The sequence below is a fragment of the Rhincodon typus genome, chromosome 31, assembly GCF_021869965.1.
Source record: "Rhincodon typus isolate 14 chromosome 31, sRhiTyp1.1, whole genome shotgun sequence".
NCBI lineage: Eukaryota > Metazoa > Chordata > Chondrichthyes > Orectolobiformes > Rhincodontidae > Rhincodon > Rhincodon typus.
Genome location: NC_063362.1, coordinates 36,896,892 through 36,921,421, shown reverse-complemented (window position 1 = coordinate 36,921,421; position 24,530 = coordinate 36,896,892). Strand labels below are relative to the sequence as shown.

Genomic DNA, 24,530 nt, shown 5'->3' with positions numbered 1-24,530 from the left:
TACCTACACCGTTTGTGACTATGTGCACCACGGCAGCTGGCTATTCACTCTCCCCCTCCAGAATGTCCTGCAGCCGCTCTGAGGCATCCTTGATTGTTGCATCAGAGAGGTAACCTACCATCCTGGGAAGGGAGGGAGGTGGCAGACAGGAAACTGTAAGACGTTTAGCCTGCCCTCAGTAGTTAGTAAGATTTTAGAGTCCAGTATTAAGAATGAGATTGTAGAATGATTGGAAATGCATGGTAAAATAGGGCTGATTCAGCACAGCATTATCAAGGGAAGGTCTTGACAAATCTGTTAGAATTGTTTGAGGAGGTAGCAAACAACTTAGAGAAAGGAGAGCCAGTGGATGTCATCTATTTGGATTTCCAGAAGGCTGTTGACAAGGTATAACCTAGAAGGCTGCTCATGGTGTTAATGGGCAAGGTACTGGCATGGATAGAAGATTAGCTGACTGGCAGAAAGCAGTGAGCGGGGATTAAAGAATCTTTTTTCAGGGTGGCAGCCAGTGACTAGTGGCGTTCCACAGGGGTTAGCGTTGGGAGCACAACTATAAATATTATACATTAATGATCTGGACAAAGGAACTGACTGCATTGTTGTGAAGTTTACAGGCGATGCAAAGACTGGTGGAGGGACAGGTAATGTTGAAGATGTGGGGAGGCTGCAGAAGAACTCGGGCAGGCTAAGAGTGTGGGCAAGGAAGTGGCAGATGGAATACAATATGGGAAACTGTAAGGTAGGAAGAATAGAGGTGTAGACTGCTTTCCAAATGGGGTAAGGATTTGGAACTGTGAAGCACAAAGTGACTTGGGAGTCCAAGTTCAGGTTTCTCTTAAGGTTAACGTGTAGTTTCAGTTGGCAGTTAGGAAGACAAATATAACAGTAGCATTCATTTTGAGAGGGCTAGAATACAAGAGTAGAAATCTACTTTTGAAGCTGTATAAAGCTCTGGTCAGACATTCAGAATATTGTGAGCAGTTTTGAGTCCTGTATCTAAGGAAGGAAGGGATGGCATTGGAGGGGCTCCAAAGGAGGTTTACATGAATGATGCAGGGAATGAAGAACTTGTCATACAAGGAATGGTTGAGGACTCTGGGTCTGTACTCCAGGGACACAATTAATGGTAAGGCCCTGGCGAACGTTGACGAACAGAGAGGTCTAGGGGTACAGGTACATAGTCCCTTGAAAGTGGTGTCACAGGTAGACGAGGTGGTGAAGAAGGCACTTGGCATGCTTGCTTTTATTGGTCAGAGCATTGAGTGTAGAAGTTGGGACATCATGTTGTGGCTGTATAAGACATTGGTGGGGCCACTTTTGGAGTACTCAGTGCAATTCTGGTTGCCTTGCTATAGGAATGATGCTATTAAACTGGAAAGGGTACAGAGAGGATTTACAAAGATGTTGCTGGAACTGACGAGTCTGAGTTATAGGGAGAGGCTCGAAAAACTGGGACTTTTCCCCCTGGAGCATAGGTCAGCACTCAGCTTCCTTTTATAAACGTCTATAAGGTGAATAGCCAAGGTTTTTTCCCTAGGGTAGGGAAGTCCAAAACTAGAGGGCATAGGTTCAAGGTGAGGGGAAGATTTAAAAGGGACCTGAGGGGCATACAATTACAACATTTAAAAGACATTTGGACAGATACACTAATATGAAAGGTTTATAGGGTTATGAGCCAAGAGCAGGAAAATATGACTAGTACAATTTAGGAAACCTGGTCAGCATGGAAGAGTTGCACTGAAGGGTCTGTTTCCATACTGTATGACTCTGATTCTATGAACAGGGATCTGATTGAAATTTAGAGAATACTGAGAGGCCTGGACATGGAGAAGATGTTTCTGCTGGTAGGGGAGACTAGGCCCTGAGGGCACAGCCTCAGGAGTATGAGATGACTCTTTAGAACTGAGATGTAGAGGAATTTTTTTAGCCAGAGAGTGGTGATTCTGTGAAATTCATTGCTGCAGAAGGCTGTGGAGACCAAGTCATAGAGTGCATTTAAGACAGAGATACATAGTTTTTGACAAGTAAGGGGATTACGACGACAGGGAGAAGGCAGGCGAATGAGGTTGAGAAACGTATCAGCCATTATCAAATGGTGAAGCAGACTCAATGGGCCGAATGCTTAATTCTGCTCCTATATGTATGGTCTTACGGTTTTAGGGGTGTGAAATGGAAGTTAAAAATAATGAGCTTGCTCCACTGACTTCAACGTGACAACCACATCCCGACCTCACCAGGAACTTTCAGTGATTGTCTGCTTTTCCCTAGAATCATTAAGTGTATGCCACTTTGGAAATAATAATGTCCACTACTCACAAAATGCTTCAGGGCAGATGAATCTTATCCTGTAATCTTCACAGCTGCCATCATCTTGCTTTGCATTCACACAGGCAAATCCAGAAGAAATGCTGCACCTGTTCAAGACCGGGTGAGATAGTGTGATAATGTAGTTACCAAAATAATTCTTCTGTTTTTTCCAAATGAATACACAATGTAACAACAAAACCATCAACAACTTGAAATCATAAAGTGCCTTAAATGTTGTGAGAAGAGTCCATTATGCTTCCTACGCACTTTACTGAACTAATTTTGACATCTCACTAGATAAGGAGTTAGGAGAGCAGGTAGTAAAAAAGTAGGTTTCAACAGTATCTCAAAGTGAAACTTGTACAGAAAGAGAGGTTTAAGGATAAACTTAAGACAACTGAAGGCAAACCACTTGGTACAGTGGAGGAAATCCACAGTGGCGACGAGTTGGTGTTCGTGTATCCTTATTGTTAGTTTTCTTCCAGTTTGGCCTATGTAATGTTTGTAAGACTGTGAGAAACTAGCCACCAAGAGACACAACCAGTTCTCACTGGTCTCGATACACATGGACAAAGAAGGACATGAATTCAACTGGGACTACACATCCATAATAGCACAAGCCAAACAGAGAAATGCCAAGGAATTTCTGGAGGCCTGGCATTCCAGCTGGAAATCCATCAACAAGCACATTGAACTGGGCCCGATATACAAACCACTGCAAACAGAGCTGGAAGTGATGCCAACCACCCCAACAAACCGAGGCATACAAATAACAAGCAGGACAGAACTCTAACGCTTCACCGGAGGCACACTGACGATGTTACCTAGCATGGTGATGAAATGTTTGCAATCAAACACACCGGCTTGGCGAGCAAGTCTTCAACCTGAGCTACAAATCTTCTAAAAAACTTAAAGTCTTGGTCCACTTTCTTGAGGAGGGATGTAGTTGCTTTAAAGGCAGTTTGGAGATCATTCGATTAATTGATACCAGAGGTGAGGGGTTTGCCTTATGAAGAGAGGCTGAGTAGTTTAGCATTATTTCTCCAGAGTTTAAAAGAATAAGAGATCTAATTGAGGTATATAAGATGCTAAAGGGAACTGACAAAGTCAATAACAGAAAGGATGCTTCCTCTTATGGGACAATCTAGAATAAAAGGTTGTAGTTTTGGGATAAGGGGTAAGAGATTTTTAAAAAAAAAGAGATGAGAAATTACTTCTCTCAAAGGAAATCTACGGAATTAACTACCCCAGGATAGGGTGGATACCGGGATATGGAGTAAATTTAATGAGGAGATAAACAGATTTTTAATTAGTAATATGTTGAAGGGTTATGGGGAGCCTGTCGGAAAATATTGAGCGAAAATATAAAAGCCAGGCGGGAAAACACACCGACGCTTCATCAGAGGCTGCACTGAGGATGTTACCAAGCATGGTAACGAAACGTCTGCAGAACAACAAACCAGCTCGGCGAGCCAACCAACCTCAACACCCACAACCCGAGCTACAAATCTACTCCAAAACCTTGGAAAATATTGAGGTCGAGATGAGATCAACCGTGATCATATTGAATGGTGGAGCAAGCTTGAGGGGCTGAATTGCTTCCTCCTGCTCCTAGTTCTTATGTTCTTATGTCTCAGGGCTGTAGTGTATAGTTAGGTAAGGGGAAAGCCACTGAAGAAATTAAAACAGGGATAGGAATTTAAAATTTGAAACATTTTCAGGACAAGTGCTGAACAACTCCATTTTACAGACACAGAAGTTGCTGGAAAAGCCCAGCAGGTCTGGCAGCATTAGTGAAGAGAAAATCAGTGTTAACGTTTCAGGTCTGGTGACCCATCTTCAGAACTGGGGGAGGAAGGGTCACCAGACCCAAAACATTAACTCTGATTTTCTCTTCACAGATGCTACCAGACCTGCGGAGCTTTTCCAGCAATTTCTGTTTTTGTTCCTGATTTACAGCATCCACAATTCTTTCGCTTTCCATTTCACAGAGAGTAGACAATTGGAACATGCCCAGGAGAGCACAGAAAGTCAAATCTGGGGAGAGCAGAAGCACGGACAAGGGTTTCACCAACAGATGAATTAAGTGGAAATAGGCAGTCTTCGTGAAAGAGAGGATTCGTGGTTTGAAACACATCTTACGATCAACTGGAATTCAATAAGATACAAGAAAAGACTTAGGCTATTTGGCCCCTCGAGTCTACTCTGCTATTCAATCATGGCTGATATGTTTCTCAACCCCATTCTCCTGCCTTCTCCCAGAAAGAGGATGTATCAGTTTCACGCTGAGTGGCTCAGGAATTAGCTTCGAAGCCACTGGTTTCATACTTTACAATACTAATTGGAGATGATTTCTGCTCCTCAAATTTTGGCCACTGGTCAAGTGTGACAATATCAGAGCTAGGAAAATGGTTCAGGGAGGTAGTGTGGAGGAACAAGCTGGCAACAATCAATATTTACTCAGGGATGTTGTCTCCGGTTTCTGAGGCTGGAACTCCTGATACTGTCTCCACTTCACATGCAGTTGGGTTACTGCAGATCTGATCAGGATTTTCTTTTCGCAGATTCACAAGATCTTCATAGTCCCCATTTCCTGATGGATTGTCATGATCAAACCATTGGGTTTTGCAGTTGCCTGATTTGTGCAACAAACAAAAAGAAACAATCAGCAATACTTTTAATGATACAATTGAAGCAAATAGTTCCATGGATACAAAACAGAAAATTGCTCGCAATATTTATTTGTTTTAATTTTTATCAGGAAACAGACAGGGTTGGCTTGTCTTTAGAACAAGCGATCAAAAGGAATATTAAAACATTTAAGATGGCAGAGGAATGAATTGATAAGCTAGTCATCTTACATGCATGCTCAGCCTGATTCTGTAGCAGTGCTGGGGGCTAGGTGCATATGTGCATAGATTGATGGAGGAGTTAGGATAGATTGGGACAGCAATTAATGAAGTTTATAGTATCCTAGGCTTTATTAATAGGGACATGGAGTACAAGAGCAAAGAAGTTATATTGAAATAAATGAAATAATTAATGAGTTCCAAAGAAGAGTTAAATTGAAGTCGAAATATTAACTTGTTTTCTCTCTCCGTCGATGCTGCCTAACCTGCTGAGTGCCTCCAGCAATTTCCACTTTTTTTTTCAGATTTCCAGCATCTGCAATACTTTGCTTTTAGTTTAGAGGTTATATTAGATTGAACTAATTTAAGACCCTGGTTTAGCCTCAGCTAGAGCATTATGTCTAGTTCTCGATGCCTCACTTTAGGAAGGCTGTGAAGGCATTGGAAAGGGAGCAGAAAAGATTTGTGAGAAATGTTCCAGGAATGAAGAACCCTAGTTAAGAAAACAGATTGGACATGTTAGGGCTGTTTTCCTTAGAGAAGAGAGGATACTCTATAAAGGTATACAAAATCATAAGAAGGTTGAACAGAGTAGATAAAGAAACTGTTTCCAATTGTGAAAGGATTGAGAATGAGACGGAGTAGATTCAAAGCAATTGCCAAAAGAAGCAAACGTGACGTGAGGAGAAACTTTTTCATGCAGCAAATAGATCAAGTCTGGAATGCATTTTCTGTGGTGCGGGCAGGGTCAGCTGAAATATTCAGAAGGGAATTTGACTGTTAACTGAAAAGGCAGAATATTCAAGGTTACAGAGAAGAGGGGAGAATGGTTCTACTTTAATTACTCATTTGGACAGCTGGCATAGACATATTCAGCTGAATGGCCACTTTATACGCACTGTAACCTGCCTGTGATCCTGTATAAAAGACTCAGGATAATGGTCAGTACATGTTGGGTCAGGGTGCAGATAGCAGAATGGATATTATCCTGGCAACAAAACAGAGACCGAAAATTAAAAGTAGTTCCTGAGAAAAGCAAAAGGCAAGAAGTGGAGTTCCACAGGATCAGTGCTATAACCACAGTTATTCAACTTACACAGTTTGGACGCTGGAATTGTAAACACATTACCAACATTGTGAGATAGCAGGAACTGCAGATGCTGGAGTCAGAGACAACACAGTGTGGAGCTGGAGGAACACAGCAGGCAGGACAGCATGAGAGGAGCAGGAAAATTGACGTTTTGGGTCGGGACCCTTCTTCAGAAATGGGGAGGGGGAATGGAGCTGGGAAATAAATAGAGAGATGAGGGGTGGGGCTGGGGAAGGTAGGTGGGATGGTGATAGGTGAGTGCAGGTAGGCAGTGGTGGGGATTGCTCAGTGGGAAGGGTGTAACGGAGAGGTGGGAGAGAAGGTGGACCAGTTGTGTCAGGTCAAGGGATGAGAGGGAGGCTTGTACATGGGATGAAGCCGGGGGTGGGGAGATTTTAAAACTAGTGAATTCCATGTTTAGGCCATCCGGTTGTAGGCTCCCAAGGTGGAATATGAGATGTTGTTCCTCCAGTTCGCGACTTGGTCAACTTGGTCTACTGTATCCGCTGCTCCCAGTGTGGCCACCTCTACATCGGTGATACCAAGCGTAGACTCGGAGACCATTTTGTAGAGCATCTGCGCTCTGTACACAACAAATGACAACACCTTCCGGTTGCCAACCATTTTAACTCCGCTTCCCACTCCCTGGATGACATGTCCATCCTGGGCCTCCTCCAGTGTCACAATGACACCACCTGCAAACTGGAGGAGCAACACCTCATAATCATATTCAAATATTAGGAAAAAAAAGTATTACTTTTGATAGAAGAAATAAGAAGTGCATCTACTTTTTGGAAAATAAGAGATTAAAGACGGCACAGTTGCAAAGAGAGTTCAGATTGTTGAATTAAATTAATAAAAGTAACAATACTTCAACAAAGAAAAGTGCAAACAAAAACCGTCGATTAGAGACATGTTTGGAGGACTGAGGGCACATTTCGGGTCTTTGTTTTACAAAGCAGATATTGAATATACAAGAGAACGTGTTTTTAAAAAAATGTACAAGCATGATCCAGAATTAAGTTGAGTCTAAAGGTGTGTTTCTGTGTTGCAGTTTTTTGTAAACCTCTGAAATTCTAGTTGCTGAAAAATGCTGAGACTGATCAATCTCTTTCAACTCGAAGCCTTCCAGCAGAAATGAGACTAAAATAGGTAATAGGAGAGTGGCAATGTTGAAAAAATACCATGCCATATATTTTCTACTGGACTAGGAAGCACAATGAAAAAATTTCCTGACTCAGCAGACCTGCCTCGGAAGTGCTTCACCAGAGCCAATTTTTGTTCCAGATTTGGACATAGGTGTGAGGCAGAGCTGAGCTTGTTGATTCTGGGAGTAGATCAGAGCTCCAAGAAAGCTACTTACAGTTATCCCCTCAATTCTCTAGGATGTTATCCTTGTCATTTATTTTTATTTCAGGGTCTCTAGTTCTCACCTTCACTACCTCACTCCCTAATCATTACCGTGCCACCACTTAAGGGCCCCAAACTCTCAGATCCCCACCGCACACATATCCCCTATGCTACTTCAGGCACTTCCATTACTACTTCAGGAAGACAGTTCAAAAACCTCATGGACCCTGAGAGAGAAAATGTTTTGCCTGATCTCTGTTTTAAATAGGTGATGCCTGAATTTTAAACAGTGAACCCTAGATTGTACCATAAGAGGAAGCATCCTCTCCACATCTATCCTGTAGACCCCTCAGGGTCTCAATCGAGTCACCTCTTATTTATCTAAACCTCAGTGAGTTCAAGCTTAGCCTGTCTGAACTTTCCTTATAAGATCACCTGCTCATTCCAGGTATTAGTTTGGTAATCCTTCTCTGAACAGTTTGCAATGCATTTACATCCATTTTTAAAGACGGTGACCAATGCTGTACACAGGATTTCAGATGTGGTCTTACCAGCGCCCTGTATAAAATCTCTACTTTTGTACTCAACTCAATTTGCAACAAATTATAACATTCTATTAGCTTTACTTGTTGTGTACTAACATTCTGCAATTTATATTTTAGGATACACAGATCCCTCTGCTCTACAATTTCTCACCACTTACAAATAATATGCTTCTTTTCATTCTTCCATCTAAAATGGGTAATTTTCACATTTTTCCACATTATACTCCATTTGTCACATCTTTGCCCACTCAGTTAATTCATCAATATCCTTTTGTAGCCTCCTTTGTCTTTGTCACAACTTACATTCCTATCTATCTCTGTGACATCTGCAAGTTAGGTATCATTTTAGACAAGTGTGTTCTCGGTCAAGCATGCATAATAGGTGTTAAGTAAATTAGAAATTTGTTACATATTTGCTATTCCATCTCCCTTTGACCTTTTAAGGCTCTGCTGTGCATCAGGAATACTGAGCTGTCATTCAATCACTTCTTAAAGTTTTGTTGCTGTAATAGTTCTGATATCTCTTCTAAGTGTCTACCCTCAGCTTATCAGTCGAGTTCACTAGACTCCTTGTATTGAAGCTCATTCCAGAAGTCATGAAAAACTCCCTTTTCTATTTTTTAGCCTTTGTTTCCCCTGCCTCCCATACTTACTTACGTATTCCCTCCATTCTATTTTTCTCTCAGATTCCCAACCTTTGCCCCTTAACCCTGGCCACCAAGCCAATTTGAACCTGCAAAACTGCTCCTCTGAATGCTTCCCACCATGATATTGTTGAGATGAGAACTGCCCAGCTTTTATAGGCCACATCTCTTTCAGAAACAACTGTAATGCGCAGGAATCCAAAGCCCTCTTTCATGCAACATTTCTCCAGCACAGTCAGCAGCAATAATTCTGCAACAGAAGCAAAAATTGCTGGGGAAACTCAGCAGGTAAAGGCAGCATCCATGGAGAGAAAACAGAGTTAATGTTTTGCATCCAATGACCCTTCATCAGCACTAATTCTATACTCAGCGGTAACCTATAGGATCTACAACAGTGTGCCTCATTGAGAAGCAGCTGATAACACCTTCTGGGTTTCTGAATTTAACTGTGCCAGCACAGTCACAGAATAAGAGAAATGCTGAACTGCAGAAGGAGGCATTCAGCACTGCCTGTCCAAGTAGGTATTATGACTTGGTGTCACCTTCCTTCCTCCCTGATATCCTTGCACATTGTTTTTATCCAAATAAATGCCTCAAATAAACCTGCTTCCACCAGACAGTGCACTCCAGACCTGAACCAATCATTGAGTGAAAAGGTTCTTTCTCACACTGCATTTGCAAATCACTTTGAATCCGTGACTGCTTGTTCCTGAATTTTTTGAGAGTTGGAACAGTTTCTTCCCATCTACTCTTTCCAGCTCACTCAAGATTTTGAAAACTTCTATTTGATTTCCTCTCTGCAAAGGGAATAGTCCCAACCTTGTCAATCTATCCTCATAACTGAGGTTCCTCATCACTGGAACCATTCTGTCAACCTGTTCTGTACTTTCTCCATTGTGTTCACACACTTCCTATAATGTGGTGCTAGAAAGTGCAAACAATGCTCCAAATGAACTGTAACAAGTTTAGCACCACCTCTTGCTCTGTGCCACTCTTAATAAAGCACAGCATATTGAATACTTTATTACTTGTGCTCTGCACCTGTTCTGCCACCTTCAATGATCAATGTAAATATATACCCACATTCCTCTGCTCCTCAGTCCCTAAAGAATTAAACCTTATGTTTTGTATTGTTTGTCTATGTTCTTCCAACCAAAATGAATCACAGCACATTTCTCATTGAACTTCATCTTCCACCTATCTGACCACTTTACCAACCGGTCTGTCTTGGAGGTCTACACAGTCCTCCTTACAATGCTTCCAAGTTTTGTATCTTGCATAAACTTTGAAATTATCCCCAAGATCTAGATCATAAGTATATATCAGGAAAAACAAGGGTCCTAAGACGAGCCCCAGGCAAACTCCACGACAAGCCTTCTCCAGCCTGCAAGGCATCCATCAATCCAGGGGTTTGTGCCAGCTTCAGAGCAGGAATAACACTGTATGCTTCCCAGACATCTGCTTGTAATTGAAACTGCCATTTAACTGGAATCAGTTCTAGAAGCTCACAAGGCTAACATTGGTTAATGATGATGTGGAGGTGCCAATGTTGGACTGGGGTGGACAAGGTCAGAAATCACACGACACCAGGTTACAGTCCAACAGGTTTATTGAAAACATAAGCTTTCTGAGCCTTATTCCTTCTTCAGGTATTAGTGAGAAAGGTAGTATCAGACATAGAATTTATAAATAAAAGATCAAAGGGTCACACGACTGATGAGGATATACTAAACAAACTCAAGATGCTGTTAAATCTTTAATCAGTTAGAAGTGATAGCGCCATGTAGTTGTTTTAGTGATTAGGTTTTTATTAGTACATCCTCATCAGTGGTGTGACTCTTTGATCTTTTACTTATAAATTCTGTGTCTGGTACTACCTCTCACTAACACCTGAAGAAGGAGTAAGGATCCGAAAGCTTGTGTTTTCAAATAAACCTGTTGGACTGTAACCTAGTGTCGTTTGATTCCTGACCTTGGTTAATGATAACACTGGCAGCATGTCAGCTGTCATCAATGAACACAAATGTTTGTCCTGTGTTCTCTATCATTTACAATGACATCACCTTGATTATACCCTTTGTGTTGGGTTCCTATCACTGGCTGATAGTCAGCAAGTATTCAATACACTTTATACCTTGTAGGTTTTCAATCTGTAACAGTTCAATAACACCATTTTGTTCTAACTTGTACTGACATTCATGTTCATAAACACACAGCTAAACTACAGCACTGGTTACAGAGTAGTTGTTTTCAAAGTGCAAGATAACTATCATTAAGGCAACATTTACAATGTCTAATACTTACAAAAAGATTCAGGACAGATAAATCGTACTTTGTAATCTTCACAGCTCCCATCTTCTTGTTCTTCATTTACACAGGTGAATCCAGTAAAAATACTGCACCTGTTAATGAGAGGGTGTGATGATGTGTTTGCCAGAACAATTATTAGTCTTTGAAATTGAACAGGGATGAGAGGAATTATGATTTACTCAGGGATGTTGTCTCCAGTTTCTGAGGCTGGAACTCCTGATACTGTTTCCACTTCACAGGCACTTGGATTACTGCAGATCTGGTCAGAATATTGCTTTCGGAGATTCACAAGATCTTCATAATCGCCTTTGCCCGATGGGTTATCACGGTCAAACCACTGGGTTTTGCAATTGCCTGATTAGTGCAACAAATAAAAAACACACAGTGAGCAATATTTTTAAAAAGTGGGATTAAAGGTTGCAGAAGAGAGACAGAAAAGAAGTTAACAACAATACTTTGCTTTTGTATTTTAATGGCATAATCACTATTAACCCTGGGTGTTGGCTTCTATTGCTGGATGATGCAGTCCCTAAATACACAGTACTCTGCCTCCCTAGAAGATGCTTGCTGTGCAACTCTGCAACACTCCTCCACATTCCATCCCAACTTGGAAAGATATCACTGCTACTTCAGTAATGCTGTGTCAAAATCCCGGAACTTCCTCCGTAACAGACTGCAATTCCAGAAGGCTTCTCACCACCAACAGCAACTAGGGATTAGCAATAACTGCTGGCTCAGCCAGCAAAGCAAACATCTCATGGAATTAAAAAAAAACTGTCCAAACAGCAGAGAAAACATATTTACTTAACATGGAGCAAAGCTGTGAACTGATTATTTCCAAAGTAGAGAGTCACAATAAATCAACATTTACAAGTGGTCAAACACTTACAGAAAGAATCAGCACAGGTAAACCGTATTCTGTAATCTTCACAGCTGCCATCAGGTTGATCTTTATTCACACAAGTGAATCCAGCTGTAATGCTACATCTATTAAAGACAAAATACAAAGGCTATAATGATGGTGTTGACGAAGGCTGCAATAAGGTCAAGAGATGAATAGTGAACATAAACCAAGCGTCTTCAACACAAGACTTCAATATTATTGCATGGCTGTTGTCAGAACCCATAGCCCCTGCAGCACTAAGTTCTTTCAACAATTTTGTGATACAACGGCATGAATCAAAGTGGTTAATGACCTGCAGTGATGGTATTGAGGACCTTAGGGGGAGTCTGAGATGTGTCATACATTTGGCACTTGTAGCAGAAAATTGTTGTAAATGTTTCATCCTTGTTCTTTGCACTGATGTTTTGGGCTCCCCATCATTGAGAATGGGGATTTTTGTGAAGCTTCCTCTTGTTTGCTAAATTGTCCTCTACTATTTATGACTAGATGTGGCAGGACTGAAATGCTCGAATCTGACAGTTACCAGATAAAAGAGCAATTGTGGGCAGTAAAGTTGCTGTAGAAAAAACAAATGAGATAGATGTGGGTTATCCATAGATGGTTAAGTTGGAGTAGTGAGGCCGCTACTTAATGTAAAACTCCACCCATTCTCTTTGAAACACTGACACATTGCCAAATGAAGATAAAAGGATGCATTATTTACTCAGGAATAATGTCTCCAGAGTTTGAGGCTGGGGCCCCTGTTGCTGTCTCCACTTCACAAGCAATTGGGTTACTGCAGATCTGATCAGGATTTTCTTTCCGCAGATTCACAAGATCTTCATAGTCCCCATTTCCTGATGGGTCATCGCGATCAAACCACTCAGTTTTGCAGTTGCCTGATTCATGAGGGAAAAAAATGGTGTGATTTAAAGTTGGATTGTGAGGTTTAACTTAATTAAACAAATAAAGCGTAGGTTAAACCTAGTAAGGATCGCTTTTATTGCCCTTCCCTTTCTGTCCTTGAGAAGGTTTCTGTGGTGAAGACATTTCGACTGAGCTATTAGGTAGGAAGTAGCAGGAAAACAAATTGTGAGGTTTTAAGCGTTGATTTTTTTTTAAGTCTTAAATTTTATTTCTGTTAAGTTTAGTCCATCACCCAAATAAATAAAGACAAAGCACCTCAGGCTGAGTAGATGCAAATCCTGCTCCACATTGGAGCTGCAGAACCTGGGGGACCACATATGAGGGAAGACAGCTGAAGAAGTTCAACCTCTCGAGTTCAAACCATCAGCAGCAACTACTGGCACTGCAGTATATCTGCAAGGTTGAGAGTTCGTGGACGGTGCATTTCTTGATGTGGTCACGCCACAGCTTAAACGACATGTGGACAGGGAAGGAATAAGTGATTGACAGACAGAGAGGCAGGGGATGCAGAAATTCTCTGAGTGTATCTCATCCTCCAAATGGTATACAGTTCTAAATGTTGGTGAGATAGATGGTTCTTCTGGAGTGTGCAGCCAGAACTCAGTATACTGAAATTTGGGTGGCTCCACTGTATGGGGTGTGCAGGATAAGACTTGGAAAGCAATTCCATTGGGGTTGGTTAACAGTTAAGGGAACAGACAGGCAGATAGACCAGGGTTTCATTGCTGGAGAGAATTATAGAAATAATGGGCAATGGATTCCAAAAACAGAAGTCTTGGAACTGAAAACTATGCAGATAGTGAAATTTACAAAATAGTTAGCATTAAAACAACCTGGTTGAAAATCTGGCTGCACTTTGTTTTATTTTCATTAAGCTTCACTCAAGTCCCAATAACACAATGGGGGAAATCTCTCTGAATTCCTGAAAGACAACATTCAGCCTGAATTCAATGCGTCCTGCCTTTCCACAATTCTGACTGTGGGATTACAATATTTGACAAAGCTTTGTGAATCAGTTTTGCATTGTAGTTTACTCCCAGAAATTCCTTAATGTGTTGTAATGCACAGTTCAAATCCAAAGACAGAAGTCATCATTTTCTTAGGTAAACAAACAGCAAAATGACAATACTAAAAAGTGGAGGCAGTCTTTCCAAAGTGACCAGCTAAAGCTCAAACAGTCAACACTGCAAATGCCCAATACTTACAAAAAGATTCGGGGCAGGTAAATCGAATTTTGTAATCTTCACAGCTCCCATCTTCTTGCTCTTTATTGATACAAGAAAACCCATTGGAAATGCTGCAACTATTTAAGACAGAACAGGAGTTTGTGGAAAAGCAGTTACTAAAATAAATCACATTCTCAGCAATAAAGATCAAAAGAAGGAAAGAGAAATTGTTAATTACTCAGCAACGTTGTCTCCAGTGCTCAAGATTGAAATTCCTGATGTTGTCTCCACCTCACAGGCAGTTGGCTTACTGCAGATCTGATCAGGATATTCTTTTTGCAGATTCACAAAATCTTCAAAATCTCCATTGCCTGATGGATCATCACGATCAAACCACCGGGTTTTGCAGTTACCTGGTTTAAGGAGAAAACAAGGTGTCAACAACATCATTAAGATTAGATTTGACATGGCGACAGCAGAGTAGGGCAAATGTGAAATCATTACTTCCTTTCTGAAGGGAATCTAGCCATACAGGAATTCAATCAAAGCATTATCAGTTTCAGTTTAGCAGTTGCAGAGGGAACCTAATGGAAGAGCAAAAAGGGGAGGTCCAGAAACAGAATTTACTTGTGCGTATGTCGAGCACCTGATTTTCACATCAGAAAGTCAGCTGGATCAAAGGCTCAAATGGTAAGCCTCCTCAGATTACTTTCTGTAACGAAGGTAATAACTTTCTGTTTCCCACTCCCGTTTTCCTTTAAGATTCAGGATGGACATAAACATCTCAAGGCACCATATAAAGAAGGGAGACAAACAGGAAGCCAGAAGAACACAGCAAGCCAGGCAGCATCTGGAGGAAGGGAGAAGTCAACGTTTCGGGTATTACTCTTCTTCAGGACTGGATGTGGGGGTAGGGGGAGCTGCAGATAAAGAGAGGGGTGGGAGGGGGATAGCGGAATGGTGGTGATAGGTGGGCACTGTTAGTAGTTATGACAGGTATGGCCAGGTTGGTTGATGGGAGGGATGAATCCGGTTGGTTGCTGGAATGGAGGGTCAAAAGGTGGAATGGAAGGGAGGAGGTGCAGCTGGAAGGGAAGCTGGGGGATGGGTGGGAAGGTTATTCGAATTTGGAGAACTCAATGTTGAATCCTCGGGCTGTTGCGTGACCAGATGGAAGATAAGTTGTTGTTCTTCAGATTTGAGTTCTGAGTTGCTACGACACTGCAGGAGGCTGAGGATGGACATGTTGGAGGAGGAGTGGGGAGGAGTTGAAATGGGCGGTGACCGGGAAGTTAGGCTGGCCATTACGGGCCAGGTAAAGATGCTCGGCAAAATGGTTGAGATAACAAGGTGTAGAGCTGGATGAACACAGCAGGCCAAGCAGCATCAGAGGAGCAGGAAGGCAAAATGATTACCTAGTCTATCTTTGGTCTCACCAACGGAGAGAAGACCATATTGGGAGCACCAGACGCAATAGATTAGCTTGGAGGAGATGCAGGTGAAGCTCTGTCTCATCTGGAAGGACTATTTAGGGCCCAGGATGGACGTGAGGGAGGTGGCTTGTGGGCAAGTGTGGCATCTTTTACAGTTACAGGGGAAGGTACCAGGCGGGTTGGAGTGGTTGGTGGGGAGTGAGGTGCAAACTAAGGAGTGACGAAGGGAATGTTCCTTGCGGAAGGCAGAGAGGGGTGGTGAGTGGAAGATGTTCTGGCTGGTGGGGTCTAATTGGAGTTGGCGGAAGTGTTTGAGGATGATACGTTGGATGCGGAAGCTGGAGGGGTGGGAAGTGAGGACAAGGAAGACCCTATTCTTATTTTGTTTGGGGTGGGTGGTGGTTAAGAAATGGGGAGTGGGGAATGGAGGAGGTGTGGTGGAGGGCTATCTGGATGACAGGGGAGGAAAAGAGCGCTGTTTGAAAAAGGCGGACATCCAGGATGCTTAGGAGTGGAATGTCTCTGTGTCAGAGCAGATGCAACAGAAATGGATGAAGTGGGAAAATGGGGTGGAGTTTTTGCAGGATACAGGGTGGGAGGAGGTGTAGTCTCGGTAACTACGGGAGTCTGTGGGTTTATAGTAAATGTTGGTCTGTAAACTATCACCTGTAAACTTTCTCTCTCCACAGATGTTGACAGACCTGCTGAGTTTTTTCAGCCTTTAGGTTTATTTTGGATCTCCAGCATCTACAGTATTTTGCTTTCACTTGAGTGTCACATTTCACAAGTATCTCAGGGATTAGAATGAGAGAACCTAAGACAAGAAGTGAGAGGGTGGGTGATCTCTTTCTATTGTTGCTTGTGCTTTGCACAGCAAACCTGAACAGCAAAATATGACCATTTTTGCTGAGGATTTCCAGTTGCTGGAAATGAACCAGATAACAATCAAGATCTTTTCATTTAGGATTCCAAAAAGCAACAATGGAAAATGTTCATCCTGACCAATTTCTGAGAACAAGACCTAATCCCAACTGAAATGACTACGTTCAAAGCCTAGCTCTCAGCCACTTTTTCCAGTGGATCCCAGTGTATCTCTGTCAAACTTTTATTGTTATTAACGTAAGTCTTCAACAATAATCTGCCACAAAATACCTCCAGAAACACTCATAAAACTTCAACTTTGAGCCAAAGTAAGGGGAAAACACATCAGCTGCAGCACTTGAGTTCTACTTTAAACAGCCTGGTCCAGGGCCAACTTCACTTCTAATACATGTTACTCCTGAGTGACTATCATAGACTTTGACATATGTGCATGGTTCAGGTTTCACATCTGAATAGTGTACATTCACAACATACAGGACATACAGCTGTATTCACCTTTCTTCTGCAACAATTTCATAAGGTAGGGCTTCCTCAAGTCGGGACCTGGACCCTAGATGGAGTCACAAGCTGAGTTTTGAAGTGCCAAGCTCTGGACAGCAATAGCCCCATTGAAATCTGACCGAGTTCTCAGACCAGTGCTTGTACTGTAACAGACTCCTACCTTCACAGCCCATCATCTCCTAACCCACTTTCAGTCCTCACTGAGGGATCACGATAATTTTCAATCCTTGGAATGGGGTCACAGCGGTAAAGTTTGGGAACACTGACAAAAGGGTCACCCAGGAAACATCTAGTGGTGGAGTATATGATAAGTGGCCTCTGATAACCAATGTTTGCCCTTGGTATCATGAAAGAGTAAAGCAATGAGGATCATTTGGTAGGAATATTTACTCAGGGACACCAGAACCTGGTGGAGTTCCCAAGGTTGGCACAGTAAGTCATTTGGCTTCTTGTGCTTCTGCTGAGTTATGAAAAAAAGGAAATAAAATCCTACTACGGATGATGATTATGACACAGATAATTTGGTGAAAACTTATTTTTGGAAAATTATTTCAATAATTTCAACATAATTTTAATTTGTTAAAGATCCAATAGCCCCTTCTGATCCATAGATTTCATTTGTGAAGTGAAAATTTCATCCTGCACACAATTACTCCTGCAATAGCACAATTGCCAATGGAAACTGTAGGTGTTGGATTCTCATGTCTACCATTCTGTGGGCCAATACCCCAGTGATTTTCCTTTCAGAGGTCCTTAACCTGTATTTAGTATTGCACTAACAGGGACTGATATCATCCCATTTAAGCAAGCCTTTCAGCAAGCCTTCAGCACTAAATATGTAGCTACAAAGTGAGAATTGACACTCAATAAACCAACTTGCATAAATGTCTAATACTTACAAAAAGATTCAGAGCAAATAAATCGTATTCTGTAATCCTCACAGCTCCCATCTTCTTGCTCTGCATTTACACAAGTGAAGCCAGTAGAAATGCTGCATCTGTTTAACATAGAATAACAGTGTGCAATAATTTAACAAGTAAACAAACTCATACTTTTAAAATTAAGTAATATAATCTAAATTGGATGCCAAGAATAATTGTTTACTCAGGGATATTGTCTCCAGTGCCTGACACAGGAACTCCTGCTATTGTCTCCACTTCACAGGCAATCAGGTTACTGCAGATCTGATTAGGAAATTCTTTTCGTAGACTCACAAGATCTTCAGAATCGCCTGTGCCCGATGGGTTATCTCGATCAAACCACTGGGTTTTGCAGCTGCCTGAATCATGTAATGAACATAAAGCTAACTGTGAGGAACATTGTTGAAGATGAAATTGAAGGTTTTGACTTAAAGCAAGACAAACAGAAAAAGTACTGTCAATTATCTTCTCTCTGCTTGGTCTAAATGAAATGCAATTACATGGAATAATTATTGGTTTCTGAGAAAACCTAATTAAAAGGGATGAAATCAAAGATCTTGTGTCAGAAAAACTTCCCGATTCCTGTGAGAGAATTTTTTTGGTTTATGTGGAAAGACAAAAAGTTAAAAAGACACACTTTAAGGCTTGTGCAGAGCATTTGTAATAAAGTAGATGAATTAATCAAGTAAATAGTTTTAAACAGGAATAATATAGTTGGGAATATGGATATGTGGCTGCAGGGTGACTAGGGATAGAAACTGAACATTCAGGATTATTCTTTCAGGGAAAGAAGGTGAGATAGCATGCCAGTTAAAGACAAAATTAACACAGCTGAGAGAAATGATATTAGCTCCAGTGAAGTGGAACTTGTATTGGTAGAACTCAGAAACACTAAGGGGCAGAAAACAATAAAAGGGCATTGTATACAGACCTGCAAAATGTTGTAGTAACATTAAGCAGAGCATTAAACAGGAAAGTAGAAACACAAGCAGGAAGGGTACAGCTGTAGTTATAAGACCAAACGAAACAGGAACAGGAGTAGACTGTTCAGGCCCTCAAGCCTGCTTCGCCATTCAACAGTATCATGGCTGATCCGACATTCCTCACACTCACTTTCCTGCACTTTTCTCATAACCCTTGATTCCCTGACAGATCAAGAATCTATCTGTCTCCGCCTTAAATGTACTCAAAAGAGTCTGACCCTGGAGCTCTCTGTGGTAAGGAGTTCCAAAGACTCACAACCCCCTGAGAGAAGAAATGCCTCCTCAGCTCAGTCTTAAATTGGTGCCCCTTAATTCTGAAATTGTGTTGTCTGGTCCTAGACTCGTCCATGAGGGGACACATCCTTTAAACATTTACGCTGTCAAGCTCTTTAAGAATCTTACATGTTTGAATGAGATTACCTCTCATTCTTCTAAACTCCAGGTAGAATAGAATCCCAACCTGTTTAGGCCTTGCTCATAAGTATATCCCTCCATACCAGGGATCATCCAAGTGAACCTTGTCTGAACTGCATCCAATGGAATGATATCTCTTTACATAAGGGGACTGCAATAATTGCTCATTCCTGTCTGGTACAAAAATGAAACGATGGGCCAACAATGGCAAACAAAGGAAATTAGGGATAGCATTAGATCCAAGGAAAAGGCAGACAAATTGGCCAAACCAAGCAGCAGGCATGAAGATTAGCAGTTGTTTAGATTTTAACAGAAAGAGGACAAAGAGATTGATTAAGAGAGGGAAAACAGAGTATCAGAGTAAACTTGTGGGGAAAATACAACATAATAGCTTTTATATGTGTGTGAAGAGAAAAAGATTAGTGAAGACAAATGTAGGCCCCCTATAGTGACAAACAGGGGAAGTTATAATGGAGCACAGGTCAATTAAATATATATTTTGATTGTGTTTTCACAAAGGAGGACACAAATAACATCTCAAGAATGTTGGGCTACACAGGGTTTAGTCAGATGTAGAAACTGAACAAAATCAGTATTAGTGGGGAAATAATTTGGAGAAAGTAATGGGATTGAGGGCCGATAAATCTCTAGGGTCTGATAATCTACATCCCAGAGTACTGAATGAAGTGCCCCAAGGAACAGTGGATGCATTATTGGTTGTCTTTCAAGATTCTATGGACTTTGGAGCAGTTCCTACAGACTACAAAGTAGCTAATGCAACTCCTCTATTTAAACAAAGGAGGTAGAGAGAAAATGGAACTATAGACGTAACATTGGTAATAGATAAGATGCCAGATTCTAGGAGAAAAAACTTAATAGCACAGCACTTCGAAACCAGTGACAGTATCAGACATAGTAGGAACTGCAGATGCTGGAGAATCTGAGATAACAAGGTGTAGAGCTGGACGAACACAGCCTTAGGGTCTAGGCCCGAAACATTAGCCCTCCTGCTCCACTGATGCTGCTTACACCTTGTTATCACAGTATCAGACAGTCAGGACAGATTTATGAAAGAGAAATCATCCTTGACAAATCTAATGGAAATTCTTGAGGATGTAACAAATAGAGTCGATAAGGGGGATGTGATTAACATGGACTTTCAGAAGCCTTTCAATAAGGTCCCGTATTAAGAGATCAACATAGAATTACAGAATTCTTACAGTGTGGTTATTCAGCCTATCAAGTCCACACTGACCCTCCGAAGAGCATCTCACCCAGACCCACACCCCCTACCCTTTTCATGTAACCCTATAATCCCCATGGCTAATCCACCTAATTTACACAGCCCTGGACACTATGGGAATTTAGAATGGCCAATCCACCTAATCTGCAAATCTGTGGAAGGAAACCGGAGCACCCAGAGGAAACTCATGCAGACACAGGGTCAATGTGCAACTCTACACAGACAGTTGCCTGAAGGTGGAATCGACCTGGGTCCTTGTGAGGCAGCAGTGCTAACCAGTGGGTAACAGTGCCGCCCATGTAAAATTAAAACACATGGATTGGAATAGTTTACTGACATAGATAAAGAATTGGTCGGCAGTGACTAGTGGGCTACCACAGAGGCCAGTGCTTGGATAATATATATGAATGATTTAGATGAGGGATTTAATACAATATCTCAAATGTGTAGATGTCATAAAGCTAGTTGGGAGAGGGAAGAGGATGCAGAGATGCTTCAACGTGATTTGAACTTAGAACATAGAACAGTACAGCACAGTATAGGCCCTTCGGCCCACGATGTTGTGCCGAACTTTTACCCTAAACCTAAGGTCTATCTAACCTCCACCCCTACCTTATACTATCATCCATATACCTATCTAATAGCCGCTTAAATGCCCCTAATGAGGCCGACTCCACTACCCTCTCCGGCAATGCACATGTTGAGTGAATGGGCAAATGCATGACAGATGAGGTATAATGTGAGGTTATTCACATTGGTAGCAAAAACAGGAAGGCAGATTATTATCTGCATGGCAATAAATTGGGAAAGGGGAAGGTGCAACAAGACTTGGGTGTCTTCATACATCAGTTGCTGAAAGTAAGCATGCAGGTACAGCAGGCAATGAAGAAGGCTGCTGCACCCAATGGTATGTTGGCCTTCATAGAAAAAGAATTTGAGTGCAGGACAGGGATGTCTTGCTGCAATCATACAAGGCCTTGGTGAGACAAGACCTGGAGAATTATGAGTAACCATTTCTGAAGAAGGGTCCCGACCCGAAATGTCAACTTTCCTGCTTCTCTGATGCTGCCTGGCCTGCTGTGTTCCTCCAGCTCCACACTGTGTTATCTGACTCCAGCATCGGCAGTTCTTACTATCTCTGTGTAGCCTTGGTCTCCTTGTCTGAGGAAAGATGTTCTGGCTATGGAGGAAGGGCAACGAAGGTTTACCAGACTGATTCCTGAGATACAGTCATAGTCATAGAGTTATACAGTGTAGAAAAAGCCCTTCGGCCCATCAAGTCTGCACTGATAATAACTACCAATAAAGGGGCACTAATCCCAATTTTTCCTGCACTTGTCCCATATCCTTGAATGTTATGATATTTCAAGTGCTCATCCAAACATTTTTTTTAAAGGTTGTAAGGTTTCCAGCCTCCACTACCTTCCCAGGCAGTGTATTCCAGATTCATACCACCTGCTGAGTGAAAAAGTTTTTTCTCCAAATCCCCTCTGAATCTCTTGCTCCTTACCCTAAAATAATGCCGTCTTGTGATTGAACCTTCAACCAAGGGGACAGCTGCTCTTTATTCACCTCTTCCATACCTCTCATAATCTTACACACCTCAATCATGTCCTCCCTCAGTCTTCTCTGCTCTAAAGAAAACAATCCAAGCCTATTTAGTCTCTCCTTATCCTCAATTTCTCCATCCCAGGCAACATCCTGGTGAACCTCCTCTGTAACCCCTCTAGTGCTATCACATCCTGCCTGTAGTGAGGTGACCAGAACTGCACATAGTAGTCCAGCTGTAGCCTAACCAACGCTCTGTACAACTCCAACATTGCCTCCTTGCTCTTGTACTCAACATCATGACTGATGAAAGCTAGTGTCCCATTTGCCTTCTTAACTATCTTATTCATGTGCTCTGCCAACTTCAGGAATCTGTGAATCATTACCCGAAGTTCCCTCTGTTCCGTTAAACTACTCAGTGTTTCACCATTCACTAAATACTCCCTCATCTTGTTGTTTCTTTACAAGTGCATCTTATTAAGGTTAAATACTATCTGCCAATGGATTGAACTGTAGGACTGACATGTGAAGAGAGACTGGAACAGATAGGACTATATTCACTTAAGTTTAAAGGAATGAGGAAGAGTCTCATAGACAACTATAACATTCTAACAGGACCAGATAGGGTAAATGCAGGAAGGATATTCACGATATGCAATGAGTCCTGAACTAGAGGTCAGTCTAAGTCGTTTAGGACAGGGGGTGGTCACCTGTCTCATCAGCCTGGACCAGAAGAAGGTCTTTTGACAGGACATCGCACACCTATATGTGCATGGAGCTTTTTGCCAAGTCCATCAGGAAGAATGTGAGGCTGAGAGGGGTGACTATTCCAGGCAATAGAAGCCTGCAGGTCAAAGCTTCCCTTCATGGATGACTTGACCATTTTCTGTTCAGATCCACTGTCAATGTGCAGACTCATAAGCATCTGTGACCAGTTCAGACTAGCCTCGGGTGCAAAGGTACATTGTGGCAAGAGCAATGCCTTGTTCTTTAAGAACTGTGCTAACCGATTCTTTACCCCCTTCACTGTCAGGCTTGGTATACAACTGCTATGCCCAGGACTGTAAAAACTAGATAACGTTGTGAACACAGCCCAGACCATCATGCAAGCCAACCTTCTGTCCACTGACTCCATCTACACTTCTTGCTGCTGCAGAAAGGCAGCCAATATCATCAAAGACCCCTCCCACCCCGGGTATAATCTCTTCCAAACTTTTCCGTCAGGCAGAAGACACAAAAGCTTAAACACATGAGCCAACAGGTTCAAAAACAGCTTCTTCCCCACTGTTATTAGACTTCTGAACGGACCTCTCAAATTTCAAATGTAATGTTGATCTTGCTTTTTGTGCACCTTCTTTGCAGCCTTAACTTGTATTCCCCGCTCTGTTCAATCAGCCTTTGATCTTTGTATGCTATGATCACCCTGTACTGCATGCAAAATAGAACTTTTCACTGTACTTAGGTGCATGTGACAATGACAAATTAAAGCAAAATCAAAAACTTGAGGCCAGATTACCTGAAGCTGCTGGGCATATGGTTTGGAGAGGAAGGGGTGTGAGCTAAAACTTGAGAGAAGTATATTGCCAGGTGCGGCAGAAACTAGGCAGATGGGAAAAGAATGTGGTCATCATATGAGCTACTTATGGTGTATGTGGTGCAGGTCTGGTCTATTCCCCGAGCCTGTGTCACTACAGTCACCTGAGCCATCTTCCTCTTCATCTGGAGATCAAAGATGGACACGACGTATAAAGCTCTAGATAAAGGGGGAAGGATATACCCAACACCAACCTCATCCTGATGGCCACTTCTGTGCATTGATCCTCGGTACACAATCACCAAGTGTCACTAAATACTGAGGTTCGCCTATCCCCAGTGTTACAAACGATGGGTCAGGCTGTGGAACACTCATAGTTGGACTGTTCCATATCACTTGTCACCCATGGAACAATTTACAAACAAAAACACCTTTCACCACAAATCCAGTGCTCTGGCAGTGGTCAGCACATAATGTCCAGGAGAAGGAGAGGACTGATCTTGTCAGTGATTCCCTGAGCCTTTTGATTCTGCTCCACCATTTAATGAGATCACAGTTGATCTGATAATCCTCAACTTCATCTTCCTGTCTTATCGCCATAACCCTTTCAGGAAAAAAAATCAGATCACACTAACTGGCTGCGAAAACAACAGATTCTCTTTGTCTCACCACAGATTCTTTTTGCCAATTACCTTAAATATTTATTCCCTCTGGAAACTGACCCTCCAGCAGCTTGAAACCATTCTCCCTTATTACGTTATCAAAATGCATTCTGATTTTGAAGATGTAATAAATCTTGACTTCAATGTCCTGAGTACATGTGCAACTTTTGGTATTTCACTGCACAACTGAATTTCCTCATTCCAGGTACCTTTCGCTCAATCTCTACATCATCTTCAAGGCATTCGTATCATTTCCAAAGTGGGCTACCAAAAACTAAACTTATTTTTATATCTTTCAGTGTATACCAAAAATGCAACAGTGAATTTGAAAGTAGTCTT

The 24,530-nt window shown here is 41.9% G+C and overlaps 1 protein-coding gene across 12 annotated transcripts in view; it reads right to left on the bottom strand.

Annotated features, from left to right (window-relative positions):
* Positions 1–24,530, bottom strand: part of si:dkey-205h13.2 — a 155,229-nt gene that overhangs the window by 56,844 nt on the left and 73,855 nt on the right. For all 12 annotated transcript variants that reach the window (XR_007265323.1, XM_048615283.1, XM_048615277.1 and 9 more), the window contains 10 exons: positions 17,992–18,166; positions 17,787–17,884; positions 14,310–14,484; positions 14,111–14,208; positions 12,703–12,877; positions 11,985–12,082; positions 11,275–11,449; positions 11,090–11,187; positions 4,768–4,942; positions 2,317–2,414 (listed from right to left, as the gene is read on the bottom strand). Coding sequence is in view for 11 of the 12 variants with exons in the window: in XM_048615283.1 (XP_048471240.1) it covers positions 2,317–2,414; positions 4,768–4,942; positions 11,090–11,187; positions 11,275–11,449; positions 11,985–12,082; positions 12,703–12,877; positions 14,111–14,208; positions 14,310–14,484; positions 17,787–17,884; positions 17,992–18,166 (1,365 nt within the window). In the remaining variant the exon portion in view is untranslated. The remainder of the gene's footprint in view (positions 1–2,316; positions 2,415–4,767; positions 4,943–11,089; positions 11,188–11,274; positions 11,450–11,984; positions 12,083–12,702; positions 12,878–14,110; positions 14,209–14,309; positions 14,485–17,786; positions 17,885–17,991; positions 18,167–24,530) is intronic.